Source organism: Gekko japonicus, unplaced genomic scaffold, assembly GCF_001447785.1.
Source record: "Gekko japonicus isolate JY-2015 unplaced genomic scaffold, Gekko_japonicus_V1.1 scaffold18, whole genome shotgun sequence".
Lineage (NCBI taxonomy): Eukaryota > Metazoa > Chordata > Lepidosauria > Squamata > Gekkonidae > Gekko > Gekko japonicus.
Genome location: NW_015170275.1, coordinates 135805 through 155681, shown reverse-complemented (window position 1 = coordinate 155681; position 19877 = coordinate 135805). Strand labels below are relative to the sequence as shown.

Here is a 19877-nt window from a genome sequence, read left to right as displayed (position 1 = left end):
AGTATGCATTTCGCAAGGTGAAGGAAGCAGATTTTCCCCACCCTGCTGTGTTTAGGCCTCATTAAAGTATAAATAAAGAAACAAAAACAGTATACGCCTGTTTTGTTCTGTGATATAACCCACATAAAAAAAAATTAAGCATGACATGTACATACACAGGAGCATATTTACCTGATACTATACAGCACTTTCCCATTCTTGGAAATTCTCAGAAGCTTGTTGTCTGTGGTAACATCATGGAAGTTGGCTCCCTTTTCATTGGCAAAGAATAAATCAGGTTTCCAAATAGAGTCCAACATAGATGGATCCAAGTCCAAGGAGTCATCAGGGTATTCACTGTAGGCAAGACGTGAGTCGTTCCATTGCTGCCTCAAAAAAATGTTCACTCTGTAGTCCTACAGAAATGTCACACACACAGGTCATTAAACCCCTGGTCCAGGTTAGATGTCATAGTGTTTTCAGACTCTGAGACTAATACTGATGACAGAATTATTGGGTGGGGTGTCACCTTTACCTTTGAAGACAGACATTACGGGGATGATTCAGACATTTCTTTCCGAGCTTGTAAAGTACTGACATGTTGACGCCATCTCAGTTTCCTTTGGGGAATCATTTTTGTGAAACAGCATCCATAAGAAACAAATGAAAATGAATTGTGTCAAAAGACTAGTTTTAATGGGTTCTTTTGAATGTCACGCCTGCCTGAAAGTTTAGAGAGGTTTTATGGCTAGGTAAATGACTGTTGTAAGTCAGGGATGTGTCCTCAGCCTCTAACAGATGAACTTCATTGTCTTTTCGTCCTACTGCAAGAGTCCAGCTGAGGAGAGGAGGTGGCAAGGAACAGCCCCCTCCATGTGTTGTGACAGTGGAAGGAATGCCATCTTTCTCAGATCCTTATTGTCGTACTTAGCTGCCCTGCTTTCCAGCCAGGTGTAATTCTCCCCAAACATGCTGCCTACTGTCTGTCCGCACTCACCCCTTCTGAGCACTCCCCTGGCTTGTCCAATTGGATGAGCCCCCCTCCTTACCCTCCATCACCAGGACACTTCTACTGCCTGCCTGGCTTAAAACCCCACAGCATTCCTGGGAAGTGCCATCTTCCAGTCACTGCCACCAGAGCTTCAGGTGGCAGTCTCTTTCTCATGGAGACTGCTGTCGGGCAAACTCTCCCTTGGCTCCCAACTAAATGGGCATTGCTAAGTTTTCTCCCCCCCCCTTCAAAATGGGTGCTGTTTCATCTAAATGGCTCCTCTTGTGAAACTGAGATAGCAAATCCATAAAATGGTAGTCTAAACAGTCTCTTTTAAAAACAACCACACAGCACCAAGAGCCAAGAGCTACATTTTCCAAACCAAAATGATAGGCACATCTTATATTAATTCCAACCACTACATTAACTGTTGTGAAGACCTAGGCTTTTAGAAGAATTGCTACTGTACTAGATCACTTCCCTTATTTAATAAATGGGCTTTTTGTTTAGCTGAAGTCCAACTGCCAGGCTTTCCAGAGTGTAATCTGAGTACTTCGACTTGTCGGAGGCAAGAAGGAAGTATCTTCTTGGTGGCATTTTGAGTGCTACAAAAGGGCTGCTGATACCTTGCCTTCTCTCTCTGCTAGTCTCAACTAATCCAACAGTTATGTATGCTGAGTCTTGATACCAAGCAGACCAGTGAGGCAAAATCGGAAGCAATCACCCCTTTGCCTGGGCAATGGAGACATATTCCATCTTTTGTCCACATTCATACTAAGGGAAATTGAAAGATTTATTTGCACTCAAGAATTTAATCATGTGGCCAAATCTAATTAGCTGTATACTACCATACTTAACCCTGTATACTAGTCCTGTTACAGTGAATACATGTACAGTGTACACTTCAATCCATGTACAGTGCACACTTGTTTTTTCTTTGGTCATGTGTTGATTAATTTTTACATTATATGGACATTACATGTACAGCTGACTGTACAGTTTAAAAATTTGTCCAAGTATTGGTCCCTAGTTTTATTTTTAATGTTTATAGGGACTGGCTGTTTTATGAAGGATGTGTGTGTGTGTGTTTTCACTGTAATGTGCTAAAAGGACTGTCCAGAAAGGGAAGAAATGTGAACGTGTGATTTTGATGGGGAAACAGCAGGCAAGGAAAAGGCTGTGCTCATCAATATGCCACCACTCAAAATCCAAGCTGCTTTTAATGGTGGGGGGGGGACAACTGGTCACTTGTAGTAGCAGAGTGGTGCAGTGGTTAGAGTGTTAGAGCAGGACCTGGGAAACCAGCTCAAATTCCCCCTGTGTCATGGAAGCTTGCTGGGTGACCTTGCGCCAGTCAATCTCTCTCAGCCCAGCCTACCACACAGGGTTGTTGTTGAGAAGATACAACAGAAGAGGAAAGAATTATGTTGTAAGCCACTTTGGGTCCCCAATGGAGAGAAATGCAGGGTATACATATCTAAATAAATGTAGTTTTCCCCAAAGGCTACTGGTTTCAGTGGAGCTGCACAGCCTGCTAAACATTCTCTAGAGTGTGCCTTACATTTCTTATTTTTATTTGGCAGTTGCCTTGTCAACAATTGTCACACAAGATAACCAGGTGATATAATATTTCTTTCTTTCTTATTTAAATTTCGGATCTATGGCCAAGTCAAAACAAAACCTTTTAAGTAGCTGGCAATCATATGTCTCTCTCTCCGTTTTGCAAAAAAATAAAATCTACATTTAAAAAAACCCCTAGAAGTGATGAAAAGCAGCAAAAAGCTACAATATTTTTTTTAATCCTCCATTTAAGATTTTTTAAAACATTTTAAAACAACCCCCCAACATGTATCCACAGATTAAATGCTGTCCTAAAAAGGAAGGTAGATTCAGGTGGGTAGCCATGTTGGTCTGAAGCAACAGAACAAAGTTTGAGTTCAGTGGCACCTTTAACACCAATGAAGTCTAATTCTGGGTATAAGCTTTAGTGTGCATGAAGAAGAAGAAGAAGAAGAAGAAGAAGAGATTGGATGTATACCCCGCCCTTCACTACCCGAAGGAGTCTCAGAGCGGCTTACAATCTCCTTTCACTTCCCCTTCCCACAACAGACACCCTGTGAGGTAGGTGGGGCTGAGAGAGCTCTGACAGAATCTGCTCCTTTTCAAGAACAGCTGTGCCAGAACTATGGCTTGCCCAAGGTCATCCAGCAGGCGCAAGTGGAGGAGTGGGGAATCAAACCCGGTTCTCCCACATTCTGCGCACTTATAAATCTAATAAAATAAAATAAATAAATAAATGTAAGCTTATATCCAGAATTAAACTTTGTTGGTCTTAAAGGTGCCATTGGACTTGAACTTTGTTCTAGAAAGGAAGGTGTTTACACAGATGTAACTCAGATGCAGCCATTACTCTAATACAAGAGTAGAAAGAAGAATTAAGGGTCCTGTGGGGATGAAGAAAAATAAATCCTTGTTCTCTGTAGTCCCTGGCATTTGAATTTTCAGATTCTCATTTGGAACCTCCTGAAATCAGTCAGATCATCCCATGATGTGTGATGATTGTAGCTAAACATGGGGGGGAGGGGTTTCAACAGTAAACCTAGCTAAATTTTTGTTCTAAAACAAGCCCTCAGAAAATAATCCTAGTATGTTAATATGTGTGAAAGCCAGTTAATGTATTACATATATGCAGCTGTAATAATAAAAAGAAAACTGGGGAAAGGTTAAACGGCACTGTGGCCATAATCTTAAACAGAGTTATACCCTTCTTAACCCACTCGCTTCAAGTGTGTATTAGTTTGGCACTATGGAATAGCCAAAAAAAATTATTACTCCTGGTAAAAAAATAGATTAACTTAAAGTTAATAAACAAAATTCAACAGTTGGGGAAACATGCATGTCTCATATACTATAGTAAAGCTGGATGAGATATAAAATGCCTTTTTTCATTTTGATACTTTGTAAATGCTTTTCTTTCTTAGCACAGGGTAACATCAGGTTATTTTAACAACCACTGATCTAACTTGTTTTGGCTTCTAACTCTGATTTTTTAAAAAACTAAAAGAAAAAATACTAACATTTTGAGAACATCTTTGCCTTATCTTTGATGTGGAGAAACAAGGCCCAGATAAAAATGTAAGTTCCAAAAAAGCTGAATGTAAGTTTTTAAACTGAGATTACATCAAAATATGATGAACTGTGTGTCAAACACCAAATCCTGAAATGATACTGCCACTTCTTTCACATCAATTAATTATTTTTTTAATTGTAGACATTACCTATCTCTAAAACCAAAGTAAACATCCTTGCAAAGTCTACTGCAAACAAAAAGGGCTGCATAAAAATGAGCCAAAAATATAATTTCATATTTAAGAGGGGGGAATAATCTGAAATTAAAATATTTATGCATGGAATGAGCATGCTGCAATTTCCCACATATTTTCTAACATCAGAACAAATGATCACAATTGTCCAGTCATATTTAAATTACTGCACTGTTGAGGGGGTCTCACAGTCTCTTCCTATGGAACTTTGATATAGAGCCATCAAATTCCGAGAGTTTTTTCCTCAGTTTTTAAATTTAAAATGATATCTAAACAATACAGCTATAGGCTCATCGCATTACATATCTGAAGTGTTACTTAAACCTACATTATAATACAAACCACAATCTCCAATCCTCTAACTAACTTTTATAACCCCACCATCAAACTCTAAACCAAACTTCATTCGCTTCTCTGATCTGATTCTTTGGGGACATACATAGCATTTTGAGACCAGCCAGAATAAGGTAGGTTTACCGTCAGTTCGCTTCTCAAAATAGTAAGTGTGAGTGACCAACTGTATATATTTAGGAAAGTTATGGAAAACTGCCAGTTACTACAACCCCACCTTTTGATGGATTTGGAGACTATGACATAAAGTTGGATCCTACCACTCCCTTCAGTTAAGTCAGGTGCCTTGCTCTGATAGATGAAATTTTTCTGTTGGATCTCCAGGTAGGCAGAGCAGGGAGGTTTTTAAATTTCTTTCTTAATTAGAATTTTAAATAAAATGCAAAACAAAATGCTGATATTCATCGAACAGTTTCAGTCACCATATATTTATTATAAGTTTAGGTTTTTAGAATGTCACATTTTTGCAATAGCCATTTTAGTGACAGTTAACACATCTGAAACCATACAGTAGGGAGAAGAGTAAATAAATTTTTAACAAGAATTAACAAAATGTTCTTAATATTCCTTGGTAATTTAATTCCTGTCATTTAATTGATATCTAAAATTATTTTCATCCAGTATTGCTGAATAACAGGAAAATGCCACCATTGTATAAGAAATCTGCTGGGATCTTAGTGCACTTCTAGAATTTATTATGGTTAAACATAACCTGTAAGGAGTTAATTTGTGCAGGGTTAAATAGCACAAACAATACGGTGTGATAACTTCCTCTCATTAATATACATAGCATTGGCTGGACCTGTGGTTAAAAAACTGTTTTCCAGTTCAGATCATTAATAGTTGTGCTTAACATCTTTTCCCACTTAACTTTAAGTAAAAGTTTGAGTCCTCCAGTAATTTTAGAGGAATGGCATTATAGGTCTCCTTGTTAAACTTTGTTTTCAAATATTTGCTAATGCAACTCCTCTTAGTATTCTGAAAAGAGATGAAATATCCAATAGCTATTCTGATCCTCTGAGTCACACAGTGCAATAAAATCCAGAGTCTATTGAAGGCAATGGTTTTAGAATGATATAACTCTGTTTAGGATTGTACTATGGATAAATGTCTACTGATTTGCAATCCAATGGTGTAGCCATAAACTGTGACGTGAAGCTCAGTCTTTTGCATCCAACCTGTCAAGAGCATTCTGTGAAAACATTATAACTTCTAGAAAGTCATGATTTCACATTACACAAAGATGCAGTTCTATTTATCACATAATTAAAATTAACATTAGAAAGCAAAGCAGATGAGTAGTTATTGATGTCTGCCTTAAGAAGCATTTTATAAACATGTTTCAAATCTACTCATTAAAGAAGTGACAACTTTAAGGAAGCTCACATTAGACATAGGAACAGCAGCACTGAACTGAGCAGTGCTCCTTCAATGCTGTCTGCAGGTACTACAAACAAAGCACACAAGGCAGCCAACACTCTTTGTTTGATCTACTTCAATGTTTAGCCTTCTTCTATTAGCAGAAATGCAGTAATGAACATTGAAAAGGCACACATTAACATATTTGGTAGACAATAAAACGCAACAGGGGGACTTCATCAAAGCAATGGAGGACTCTGATTAATGCAATCAGCGTTGGGTCGTGCAAATATTTTCATTGAATGCCATCTTGTAAAGTTAGTGACATGCAGGACTTTTACTATTTCATACTGTGCCATTCCTTCTCTCTCCACAGGAAGGTCAACAGAAGGTTCTGGGATATCCCTGCAGAAACCCATGGCTAGGTTCACAGCAGTTTCTCCAGAGAAATCCATTACAGGGACAGTTTATAAAATCTTTAAGGATGCAGTACATAATTCAGATTAGGTGTCATTCTCAAAACATTTCTCTTGTGTGAGCTTGCATATTTTAGGAAGAAGTCACAAGTTCTTTTTCACACTTCTGGTTTTACAATAGCACACAGTGTCCCATATTCAAGTGTCTACAACTTGTTGTCAGGGAACTTAGGTTTTCTATTTTCATATGAACCTCTTTATTAGTGATTCTTCAGATGTTGGCTTGGATCTAGCAGAACATTTACATGGTGGATGTATGAGCCCAACTTCTTTGCCACCCCGCCCACTGCAGCCCTAAATGCTTCTGAAATTCTGCTTGTGAGGGACAGGACCACCAGGAACAGCCGGAGGGTCATTTGGGGCTGAAGCAGGAGCTGAAAAGAACAGTAGGAGGCTTGTTTCGGGCTCAAGCAGGAGCTGAAAGGTGAGAAAACTGCTTTCCACAGGCAGAAATCCTTCTACTCATGGAAACACTGTGCTGGATCCAAGCCTCTGATTTCATGTCACAACACAACTCAGAAAGTCTGAAGGCTGGAGGTATTCTCTGTGGAACTCCATGAAGACTTCCGAGAAGAAGTTACAAGGCTCTGAATCCAGGAAGGATAGCTTGGACCCTAAATCGGGCCCCTCGACACCTCTGACATAGACTCAGAGGAGTCTCAAGAGGAGACAAAAGAGAGCATAATTGAAGATCATTCAAGAGCAAAATAATGTGAAGCTGTTAGCCAAAAGTTCTACCTCCTCAAATTCCTTGCAACTTTGCCTGTGCACAAGGAGAGGAAGGTGCTCCAGCAGTCAGTGAACCCTGCTTCAGATAAGCACTTGTTTAAACTCTGGACTAGGTCAGATTACTTTCCCTGGGAATTCTTCAGAACATGATATGCTAATCCCTCACCCTTCTCTGGAACATGTGCTCTAGGGTTCCCAGGTCCGTTGGATGGGGGTGCACTTATTGGATGGGGGTGCACTTATTGGAAGCAGGGAGGGAAGAAGCTGGAAATAAACGTGACATACCCACATCACCCAGAAGTGACCTAGGCACATCGGGGATGTCGGGGGTGAATTCCTATGTCACCCGGAAGTGACACACTGGTTTTTGGGCAAAACTCTATTGTAAGAAGTTAATTCTACCATAGAGGGCAAGTTGCCCTTGATGTCCTCAATGTGCCTATGTCACTTCTGGGTGGGATAGGCATGTTGCATTTATTTTCAGTTTCTTGCCTGTTGGGGGGGGGGGTAATTTCCCCCGGTTCCTGATAGCCCTGAACTAGGGGGGAGGGGCTACAAACTGGGAGATCTCCCGCTCCCAACTGGGGACTGGCAACATTAATCTGCTCTGGTCCTATTATCTGGTCTTGCTACTTGCTACATGCTATTGAGTAACTGTAACTAAAGCTCAGGGCCTGCAAGGTTTTGCTTAGTGCCTCAAAGCCAGGCTACAACAGTGCAGGTCTCAATACTACAGCCTCTCAACCACCTAAAAATGTTTTTGTGAATCGTGTTTGAATAGCATTTCAGAGAAAAGCCCTCTCGTTGCCAACATGGTTATAGGTTTTTTAATGCATTTCAATGGCCACAGGAGAATGTGCAAGCAATCACTGCTAATTCCATGGCACTGGATTGAAATAGCAGCAAAAGGATAAAAGCCCCTTTGATCTATGCTTCCTTGACACTGTTCTATTTCTTTATCCTTTACATCTGGGGCCTCTCTGTTTTAGCACTTATACAAAAAACAAACTTGCTCTTTTAACAGTGCTGTCAATCTTGCATACAAACTGGTAACTAAGCATAATTTAAAACAACATTTAAATCAACTAAACTGCACATCTGGTATTGTCAGGACACCATTTGCTCGAACTCTACAAAAAGAAAATGAGTGCCTATAGAGATGGCTGAGTGGCAACTCATGGCAGTGCAGGAGGAGCAACTGCTGCTGACACTGATCATTGCTTATACTGGTCATTGTTGCCTCGAGGTTCACTAAAGACCATACTAGCTATGCTGCTTGTTAAAGAGTTGCATCTAGGTTCCCCCAACCTAACTCACATTTCCCACAGCTGGGAGGGACTGACTTTTTTAAAAATAAAGGAGACCCGATTTGGGCTCAGAACATCACTGCAGAGAGGAAGGGCTCCTGCCTTCCCTTCCAGAGCTGTAAAGGACTGGTGACCAATCTTGATTGTGGATGCCGGTGCCATACGGGGGGAACAGGAAGAGGCCTGGCTACGGCATAGATCAGACCCGCACCCACACTTGCTTCTCCTGTGATGCACTACTATTTATTTCCTATCTTGATATACCATAGCAGAAGAACAGGCACAAGTACTATACTGCACACTAGAAGGACATTGTCTTACATTGTGGGTTTGATGGGGTGCATTAGCCGAAGAAGACAGACCTCATTGGTTTTAAGTCATGGTTAGCGTTATATGCATGCATCTTATTAAACCAAATTGTAACACGTGTGAATAATAAATTATACTCTATGGTTGTCTTGAAGTTAATAGTGTACAATTCAAGTCTCCCTAGCAACTGAGGCACTGGCATCAAGAATACGTCCATTACATCACACCCCTTCACAAGATGGCTTCAATGGTCATTCCCACTCACCATTGTAGTTTCTGCTATTGAACCAAAGCTGTTGATAAATATGTTGCAGGTAACATTTACAGGAGGACCTGCAAGTTGAACAATAAATAGAAAAAAAAATTGACAGGTTGGGTTTGTGACATATGTTAAGGATTGTTGTTTCAGTGCCAGTGGCAGCGCCACACTTACCATTGTGGTTTCTGTGACTGATCCAAAACTGTTGATAAAAATATTGCAAGTAACGTTTACTGGAGGACCTGTGGAATGCAATAAGAATGTTGCAATATAGGTCATAGCAAAGTTCTGCTCCGCCAACATCTACTGTAATTTTTTTGTAAAATAAAAACTGGAAAAGATTCTTGCTGAAAATAGCAAAAGGTGAGATTCAACAATCAACAATACTCACATTGATCAAATAATACCGACAAATTTATTTTCCATGTCTTAGTTATCTCATGTACTTCTGTTTATGAGTATGTGCTGACCATCACTAGACCCAGAACTCATCAGTTGAACTCATATAGCACAAATTCTAACATGGTTGCACATACATAATCTTACTTACAGATGATTTCTAACATCACACATGTCCATTGAATAAAGCAAACACTCCCACCCCACAATTCCAATTGTTATTAGTACAGAATACTTCATAATATTGAAAAACATATTCAGAGCCAGCATCAGCGTACCCTGAGGTAGGTCATCTGCCAGAATGCAGAGCTTCTTGTAGGGCCCACTGCCACTGTCTCCCATCTACCCACAGGGGGTGCTGGGGCACCAGGTGGAGGGCACTAATTTAATTAATTAATTAATTAATTAATTCAGCTGTGGAGGGAGAGGGACAGCCTCGTGGGGGTCTTCCTGCTTCTGCAAATGGCTTCTCAAAACCCCTCTCCCTCATTTCCTGCTTGGAAAGCTTTAAAAGAAAGCTTCAGGAAGAGCCAGCAAGAGCACATGACCTCCTCCGTCACTCTGGCTCCCCTCTGTCCCTCCCCCTTTAGAACACCTGCAGGCGCCTGCCCATGCTCACCTTGCCCAGCACAGCTGCCCTGGAGCCTCAGCAGCAGCCATGAGCCAGGCAACCTCCTCATCTTTTCCAGCTACCACGTCAGTATCAGCCCTAGCCCATGCTGGGGGTTATTGTGATGGGGGAGCCCCTGATGTGATAAGGGCGTTGTTTGCTGCACCCCCACTGGCTACGGCCATGTCTGAACACCTCCTCTACCACCTACTTGTGCCCCCTTACCCAGTTTCCTTGCTTGCAAGTGCTCCCCCACCTGTGGTCCTGGCTGCGCTGGCCACCCAGAACCACCTTGGAAGAATGTGCAGGTGATGCAAGTGGTGCTCCTAATGGTCACACCAGTGGCACTCGTAGCCACACACACCACCCAGTGCTGTTGAAGACAGGGTGTATGGATGGCTGTGAGTGTAGATGGGGGTGGTGGGGTCATAGGCAGGCAGGGAATGGATGCACATGGGTGGAAGAGGGAAGGAAGGTCCTAAAATCTTGAAGTGCTGGAGATCTCTGCTATTTGCTGGAGAAACTACCTCTATTCTAGAGTGGTGCTAGTCATACATTTTCCAGTAGCCCTGCACAGATTACCATCAGTTCACTGACTTCCCAGTGAATTGTTTGCTACTGACTGACCTATGTACTCACCACTTGCTCCTGGTCATATGGTTGTCTCAACATTATTATCAGGGGTCATTTGGGGGGGGACGCGGGGGGACGCCATCCCCCCGGGTGAGGTGCGGGAGAGCGGGGCCTGGAGCTCCCTGCTGGTGCCCGCTGGAGGTCGCCGCCGGCTGTGGGGAGGTCACACTTCCGGTGATGTCAGGGGGTGTGGCATATGCTAATGAGTTATGCTAATGAGTCCCCCTAGCTCTTTTTCTACGAAATGACCCCTGATTATTATATTTCGAGATTGTATCATTCTACTATGACCCTTTTGTGCAAAAAGTAGAATTCTAGTAAAATAAAACTATTTCCTATCCCACAGCAAGGCATGATACCTTAGAACTGATCCTCAAAGCTCATTTGCTGACCTATTGAATTGACCTATTGAATTAACACGACTGTACAAAATGAAGCCATGAAAAGGAGATTGTAAATGTCTCTTCATTGGGCCATGACGGTCAGAAAGTAGCTTTGTTTAAGTGTCCATCAGGGTTTGGGAGAGCGTAGCTGGAGGGAGTTGGTGGGTGTTCTGTGCAAAAGTATTGTTTTAGAACTAAATGAGGAATAATTGTCAGACCCACAGCAAACAATGAAATACACTTGCAGGAAGGTTTTATTTTATTGAAGCCATGAAGTACTTAGAACAGATGTTCTGTTCAGAATAACACAAAGGGCTTGAGACTGGTATAATAAAGCAAGTTCAAAATAACATGGGCCAATAGATATGGTTCCTGCGCCCGCCTTGAGGGCTCATCTCGCGCTCAAACCTTGAGAAAGCAACGGCTGTAGCTAATTAAACAATTCTTCTGTTCTCACACTACTGTTCATTATAGACTAAGCAAAAGCCTCCAAACGCGAACCACCTGTAGCCTTGGCTGATAAGGTTCCTTCAAAGCAACGCTAGCGTACATGGAAAGGAATGTAGTTAATGATGAGCGCTTGAGGGTGAGGGCGGACATGCGCACAAGAGTCCAAGCCAGCTAGGGAAAGGCAGAGGGGGGGGGTAGTCACATCTCATATGCATGGAAAATACATATTGGCAGCTTGCTGACAAAGAGACACAGAGAGAAGCCCTGTGTGTTGACTAAAATATCTGGGAGGTATGGTGAGCATTTCTATAGTGCTTTAGAATGTGCAAAGCATATCACATACATTATCTCACTTTCACAGATGATTCCCAATGTCACACATGTCTATTGTACAAAGCAAACCCTCCCTCCCTACCATTCCAATTGCAATATTGGATGTTTACTGAACACCATATTCATTGGTAACAAATGTATTGCTGTGGTGGGGAAGCTCCCCTCTGGCAGACCTATCTGGCAGACCCTCCTGGGGCTTCAGTCATGAAGAGTTTGTGCACCATGTTCCTTCTCCTTCCCATAACAGTATTCATATACTTCTCTCTCTCCATGGCCTGTAAGAGGCAGCAGGAGACTGGGGGGAGACCTTGTGGGCAGTCCTTGGTTGTTCCAGGGAACCAGCCCAGCCTGCTTCCTGTTAACAGTGGCTGAGAGCATTGTAGCTGGTTGCAAGGGCAACAGTCCTATGTGATTGAAACAGATCTTGTTTTCCAGGTCAGTGGATCTGTGAGTCCCCACATGGCTGTGCAATTATTCACACTAGTGAAACAATGCCAGTTTGTACTGAAGATATTTACTGCAGCTGCAAATTCTGCACAGTTCACTAATAATGTCAAGGAAACCCCTTTAACCTGACAAAAACTTCCAGGAAAAAATATACATTATGGTGAGAGAACATTACAGGTCAGAAGAGCAAATTGGGATCAATCCTAAGCAGGTCTATTCAGAAGTAAGCCTCATGTTATTCAGTGGGCTTACTCCCAGGAATGTGTCCTTAGGATTGCGGTCTTTATGTTGGCCTTGATATTCCTGTTGCCATCATTGTAGGGCATAATGTTGGCCAACATAAATATTTAGGATCAGATTGATAGATTCACAGAGCTGTGAGTTTTCCCTTAGGCACAATCATCTGTCTCAAACATTCTTAACAGAAACCCATTTCATTCATACTGTACCATGCCACAACAAGAAGACAGATATCAGTCAAAGTGAACAGTGCCTGAAGGGACTTAACAAATGCTTCAGTGGGAGACTTCCACCTGCATAGCATATTGCTGAAAGTCTTGCCAACCTCCAGGTGAAGACTGGAGATATCCCAAAATTACAACTGATCCCCAGGTGACAGAGATCAGTTCCACTGGAGAAACTGGCAGTTTTGTAGTGTGGACCATGTGGCATTAAATCCTACTGAGGTCCATCCCATCCCCAAACTCCACCCTCCTTGAGCACCAGCACCAAAATCTCCAGGAATTTGCCAACCTGAAGTTGGCAGCCTTAGTCACTGCTGCTCCATCGGTGTAAATTTGACACTAGCATGGCTAGGCCAACATAAGGGCGAGAAATGGAGGGTGCCAGCTGGGTGAATTCCAGAGCTTATTCTAAGATCACTCAGCCCATTTCCCATCCCTGGCACCAGTGTAAGATAATTCCCATGAAAATGATAGCATAAGTATAAACATTATCACTGAATTCAATGGAAATGAAAAACTTTTGAAAGTCTCCCACCATCCCTACTTTGCTATGGCACCACTTAAGATACTAACTTAGTCCATGCCCGATCACAATCTATAAGCACCAAGACACACCCATAGCTCGGATGACAGGGCATGCAGCACTGACCTCAAGTCAGGCACACATAGGACACAAGCAGGGGGACTGTGCCTGCTCCACATGGCTGCCCCACACACAGAATATGAACCTACTGTACACTGACTCAACACTTCTTCCTCACTCAACAGTTGCTAGCAGACTCCCACACAGGATGAATAAAGTAAGTATATACCATGCAGAAAGGAAGGGCTCCCTTGGAGATATGCTGGCATCACATCACCTCAGTGTTGGCATGACATCATGCCAGCGTAACTGCAGTTGCAAATTGGGGGAACACTATGCACAACCAAGTCCCTTGCTAGATGAGCCCTATCGCTAGACATGTTGTGATGCTTAAAGATGCTTTAAAATTGAGGGCAAATCAAAATAAGTTCTCTACCTTTGGGGGGATCTTCAGTGTTTCACAGATGGTTTCTCAGGCAGATAAACTGTTATGTTGCAAGCTGGTTTTACACCAGTTTAATGGTCAAGGCTTCATCCAAAGAAACTTGGGAACTGTAATTCAGTGAGGGGCTGATAATATTGAACAGATTACTGAATCTGAGATTTCATGCTCTGTCCTTCTTTTGACAACCAAGGCAATGATATCACATTAGGAAAATAATATCTGAGGTCAGCAAGCAAATTATTCCTATCAAAAAATCACACATCAAGTAAGAAAGAGACTCACCTATTCCAATCTGATCCCCCAAAGTCTGCTGACCTGACACTTAAATCAAAGACATCTTAAAAGACTGAGCAAAAACTGAGACATTAAATGTGGACCTTTCAAAATGGCTTGAGTTAAAATCTAGGTCACACACACTAAATAATCCACTTTCAACCCACTTTCAATGCACTTTCCAACTGGATTTTGCTAATTCACACAGTAAAATCCAGTTGGAAAGTGCACTGAAAGTGGATTGGAAGTGGATTATTTAGTGTGTGTGACCTAGGGTTGCCAAATGGCACTTACCCTTGTGGCAGGGGACTCCAGCCTGGCTCCCGGCGTGTGCGCGCACGCGCCGCATGCATGTCACAGGGAAGTGACGTCATGACGTTGGGCACGCTGGGGTGGGGCCACAGCCATTTGAGGGGAAAACTCTATGTTTTCCCCTCAAATGGCTGTGGCCCCGCCCCCAGCGTGCCCGGCATCATGACGTCACTTCCCTGTGACGTGCATGCGGGGGTGGGGTTTCCCCCGGGGCCCGATTCCGCCACGGCGGAAATCGGGCCTCCAAAGGGGGGGTTTCCCTGCCCCCCAGTCCGATTTGGCAGCCCTAGTGTGACTGCAGCCTATTTCTACCTCATTCAGTCTCCAAAGTGCATGCTTTTGGGGGTGGGATTGTTGGACTGCATTCTAGCCACAAGGAAGCTATTAGATAATAGTCTGTAGAATTTAGAGAAGGCAGATATGGAATCTCATCCTTTTCCACACTAGATCCTGGACAAGAATAAAAGTGACAATGTTAAGAACAAAGGCATAGGACATTGTATTAAAGGCAGAACCCAGATTTGGGCTTCAGAGGAAGTTAAAACTCCCTAAGTGGCAACATAGCAACAGCGATGACAGTTTGCATTTATGGAGTGTGAATATAGCCGGCCAATAACCAAACCACATTATGTAGAAAAGGTGGCTGTGAGAAAAGGATGACATGATTAGAATAAGCTAATGAAAAGGAATAATGTCTGTGACGAACAAACCCTCCAAATCACTACAGATCAAAAATATCTTTTTAACGGAAGGCTTATTTTTATCTTGCTATAGTATAATTCTGTGTGGCAGTGTTAGGATATCATTCTGCTTCACAGAATATTGTGCCTCGTAAAAAGTAAAAAGTCTTCCTTATTAAGGATCATTTTTGGAAGCATTATCCATATTGCGAACAAGGGACTTTAAGGTGCTTCACCTTGGTTTGGTTTTGCCTTAAATTCCTTCAGTACATATTACTAGTTACTGATAGCAATTTGGAGCACTCACTAAATACAAACAATGACTCAAACTTGTAGGACCTAAAAAATGTAGTCATTATATGACACTGTTTTGTGGTTATCCAATTTCCTTGAGTGCTTTAATAACCCCCCAAATTATTATTCTGCTGTATCAAGTTCAAACCAATATCTTCCTGTATTGAATTCAGTGTATAAATAGCATACTATATATCTAATGACTCATGATAACAGCAGTAGCGGCTGATCTACATTCTCGTTGTGGGCTCCATTTACCAAAAATTTCTCCCACATGCCCCTGATTAAAGTTAATGGAAGCTGTGCAAAAGCAGAGCACGACTCATGCATATCGCATTTACTTGAGGAGGCATTATTGGTGGTTGTTACGATGGAACTGCTTCCATTTTATAGAAAAGATTATACTAACAGAAGCATTGCAACACAATAAGGTATTTCCCAATGGATTGCTCCAAATAGAAAAGATCCTACCTTCTGATGTCCTACTGTGAATCACTAACATATCCATGGATGAGGTGAAACATTGGGTTGGATCGAGACTAAATTTTCCACTAACAGAAATTGTAGGGTAATTTCCACCAATTCCCTCTTTCTGCTGCATAACAACATAAGAAAAGCCCTGCTTGATCAGACCAGTGGTCCATTTAATCCAGCATCCTGTCTCACACAGTGGCCAAACAGTTCCTCTGGAGGGCCAACAACAGGGCATAGAGGCTAAGGCCTTGCCCTGATGTAGTCACCTGGCACTGCTGTTCAGCGATTTATTGCTGCTGAATATGAGGGTTCCTTTTAGTCATCATGGCTAGTAGCCACAGATAGACTGACCCTCTCTGAGTCTATCTGTTCCCCTTTTAAAGCTGTCTACGCCTGAGCATCACTACATCCTCTTGCAGCAAATTCCACATTTTAATCACTCGCTATGTAACAAAGTAATTTTTTATCCACCCTGAATGTACTGTCCATCAGCTTCACTGGATGCCCTTTAGTTCTAGTATTCTGGGAGAAGGAGAACTAGTACTCTCAGTCAACTCTCTCTGCCCCATGGATAATTTTATAAACCTCTGTCATGCCCCACCCGCCAGTCATATCTTTTAATAACTGAAAAGTCCCAGACTCTTCAGCCTTTTCTCATAGGGAAGCTGCTCCAGCCCCCTAATCATCTTTGGTCCTGGTCACATGGAGGATTTGCCCTGCGAAAGGGATGGATTGAGGGTGCATCAAACGGGCATGATCATACCACAACATCTGGGAAGCGTAGCGCACCTGTCTCCAACCCGTACCGTCGGCCCGAAGAAGTGGATTTAAAAGGCACTGGGGAAAAGGTAGTAGCTTCTGGTAAATGCACAGCATGGGCGGGCATCTGATCGGAGACGCGCCAGTAGCCTGTGGCATCCAGCAGCCGTCCGCGACCCACGCATGCGCAGTGACGCAGTACTGCCGTGTTGCCTTGCTGGGACTATGCTGTTGCCTCCCTGGTGTGATCGGCTGCCGACAGCCTGAGGACAGAGCTGTGGGGGACCGTAAGAGTGCGCTCCCACGCTTCTTTTAGCTCCGCCTCTAAAATGCCTTCCAGTGCGGATTTTCCTGCTCGTGTGACTGGGGCCTTTGTTGCCCTCTTCTGTACTTTTTCCAGCCCTGCAATGTGCTTTTTGAAATATGGTAACATGTACTGCAAACAGTATTCCAAATGAGGCCACACCATAGATCTATACAGGGGCAAAGATTGGCTGTTTTATTTTCAGCCCCTTCCCTAATAATCCCCAGCATAGAGTTTGCCTTTTTTCCACTGCAGCACACTGGGTTGACACTGAGCTATCCACTGTGATCCCAAGATCTTTTCCCTTCTCAGTCACTGCAAGTTCAGACCCCATTAGTCTATAAGCCTATATGGGGGGAGGGTTTGTCCCAATGTGCATCACCTTACACTTACCAACACTGAACTTCATCTGCCACATTGTTGCCCACTCACCCAATTTGTGGAGATTGTCCTGGAGCTCTTCACAGTCATCTTTGGTTTTCACTGTCCTGAATAATTTTGTGTCATCTGCAAACTTGGCCCCTAGTTCCAGATAATTTATGAGCAAATTAAATAGTACCAGCCTCAATACCAATCCTTGTGGGACTTCACTGATAGCTTTCCTCCATTGTGAGAACTGCCTATTTTTCCTGCTCTTTGCCTCCTGTCATTTAACCAGTTTTTAATCCATAAGAGAACCCGTCCTCTTATCCCATGACTGCTAAGTTTACTCAGGAGTCTTTGGAGAGGTACCTTGTCAAAGCCTTTGAAAGTCCAAGTACATAATGTCACCTGTCTATGTGCTTCTTTACTTTCTCAAAGAACTCCAAAAGTTCAGTAAAGCAGGACTTCCTTTTCCAGAGGCCATACTGATTTCCCCTCAGCAGGCTTTGTTCCATTTGATTATAACTTCTATTATTTTTCCTGGGACAAATGTTAGACTAAATGTTTTGTAATATCCTGGTTCCCCTCTGGACCCATTTTTAAAGATCAGTCTAACATTTGCTACTCTCCAGTCTTCTGATACAGCAGCTGAATTTAGTGATAAGTTACATATACAGGGTTAGTAGATCAACAATCTCACACTTGAGTTGCCTGAGAATTCTCGTATGCCCCAGGACCTGGAGGCTTATAATTTTTTAATTTCCCCAGTAGATCTAGAACTTCATCTCTCATCACCTCAATTTGACTCAGTTCTTCAGACCCCCTTCCCGAAAATAGTGGCATGGGTACATGCCACACACTTTCCATAGTGAGCACAGAAGCAAAAAATGCATTGAGCTTCTCTCCCATCTCCTTATCTCCCTTCATTCCTTGGTTGTACAAAAACCCAACTGCTTCTCTGGCTGATTTCCTGCTCCAGATATATTTTAAAGGTGTTTCTTGTTTGGCTTGATGCTTTTAGTCAATGTGAGATTAGTTGAAGTCTCCCAGTATCAGAACATTATCTGCTTTAGTCACCTCCCTTATTTCTTTCTCCATCTCAAGATCAGGCTCAGGGCTTTGATCTGGTGGGTGGTAGTATAACCCCACTTTTAAGTAACCCTTAGGGCCCAGTATTCCCACCCATATCTCTTCTTTTAGGAGTTCGTTCCCCGTTTTGCCTCTTACGCTACTCCAAAGGGTCCCCTGTCTCCCAAGAGCAGCAATTTGGGGGGGATCATTGGGCAGCAGTCAGAAGGGAGGGAGGCAGAAAGAGGCTGTTCCACAGACAAAAGTGCCTCGTGTGAGTAGAAAACTTAGTGTGGATCCAACTCATTGCGTTTTATCATGTAGGGGAAGTGGCAAAGAACTCTCACCCATTATGGTTTTCTATTTTTGCAGTTAACATATAATACCATGCCTTGCTTCTACACATGGAGCTTTCCCCACATTGGCAGGAAGTTGCTCCTGGAGTAAAGTGGAACATCCAAATTAAATTGTGTCCAATCTGGCCACGACTTGTCTGGCTCCCATTTTTTCTTTATGTCAGAAAAAAACCCTAATTTTCTCAGAAATTAAGGGAAAACAGAAGGGTAGCTGCCAGTGGAGCATCCATCTGGATGCTCTCCATAGCTACTATGAAGAGGAGGCAAACCTAAGCACTGCAGTAGAAAAGAGCAAGAGTCCAGTAGCACCTTAAAGACTATGTGGCAGGGGATGAGCTTTCATGAGTCACTCCTCACTTCTTCAGAACAGTGACCCACGAAAGCTCATACCCTGCCACAAATTTTGTTAGTCTTTAAGGTGTTACTAGACTCTTGCTCTTTTCTCCTGCTACAGACAGAATAACACAGCTACCCATCTTCATCTAAGCACTCTATTTCCTGACCATTTTCTGCCCTTATAGAGATGTTGATAGTTTTTTACTGTTGCATATAGCCTTTAAAGATCAGATGGGGGGGGGCTTGTAGGCAGGCATGCAGGCATGATAGGAAAGAGCAAATGGGGGTGATGTGGCAGGAGAGCAAATGGTAGGAGGATGGGGTAGGTGGACGGCATTCTTGCCTTTTCCTGTTTCACCTGCTACTGCTGTTGCAATCGTGGCAGCAGATCTTCGTGCCCCTGGCTGGAAGCAGATCACGATGTGATTCTTGCAGGTGCTAATGCTGAGGTGGAAACTCCCCAGATCAGGAGACATGACATCTAGTACTTCACATTCCCTTGATGTTTACAAACCTCTGTAAAGAGGCTGTTTTTCAGTTCTCAGCCTGCATGATGAAGATTATAAACTGGCTCCTATGATCTCTTATTTTCAGCATTGCTATTCTAACATGTTTCAGAATTTAGGAGGCACACGTTGCCTGTACAAAATGTATTTATCCATTTATTAACATTATTGTCCATCTTACTCACTGAGACTCAAGGTGGGCTATAAATAAATAAATAAAATACAGCCAGGGGTCATTTCCTGCAGGAGCGCACAGGAGCGGAGCTCCGGCAGTAAAGAGCCCAGGGGGTGGGCACATCAACAAGCCCCACCCCCTGCTTCC

The 19877-nt window shown here is 42.7% G+C and overlaps 1 protein-coding gene across 2 annotated transcripts in view; it reads right to left on the bottom strand.

Moving 5' to 3' along the window:
• The window catches only part of GLRA2 (glycine receptor alpha 2), a 193783-nt gene that overhangs the window by 151677 nt on the left and 22229 nt on the right, over window positions 1–19877 (bottom strand). Inside the window, exons 3-4 of one of the 2 annotated variants that reach the window (XM_015417598.1) lie at window positions 9258–9325; window positions 172–395 (exon numbers count right to left, since the gene is read on the bottom strand). In XM_015417598.1, coding sequence (XP_015273084.1) covers window positions 172–395; window positions 9258–9325 — 292 coding nt within the window. Of the gene's footprint in view, window positions 1–171; window positions 396–9089; window positions 9158–9257; window positions 9326–19877 lie in introns of both variants that reach the window. The other variant, XM_015417599.1, reaches the window with a different exon arrangement.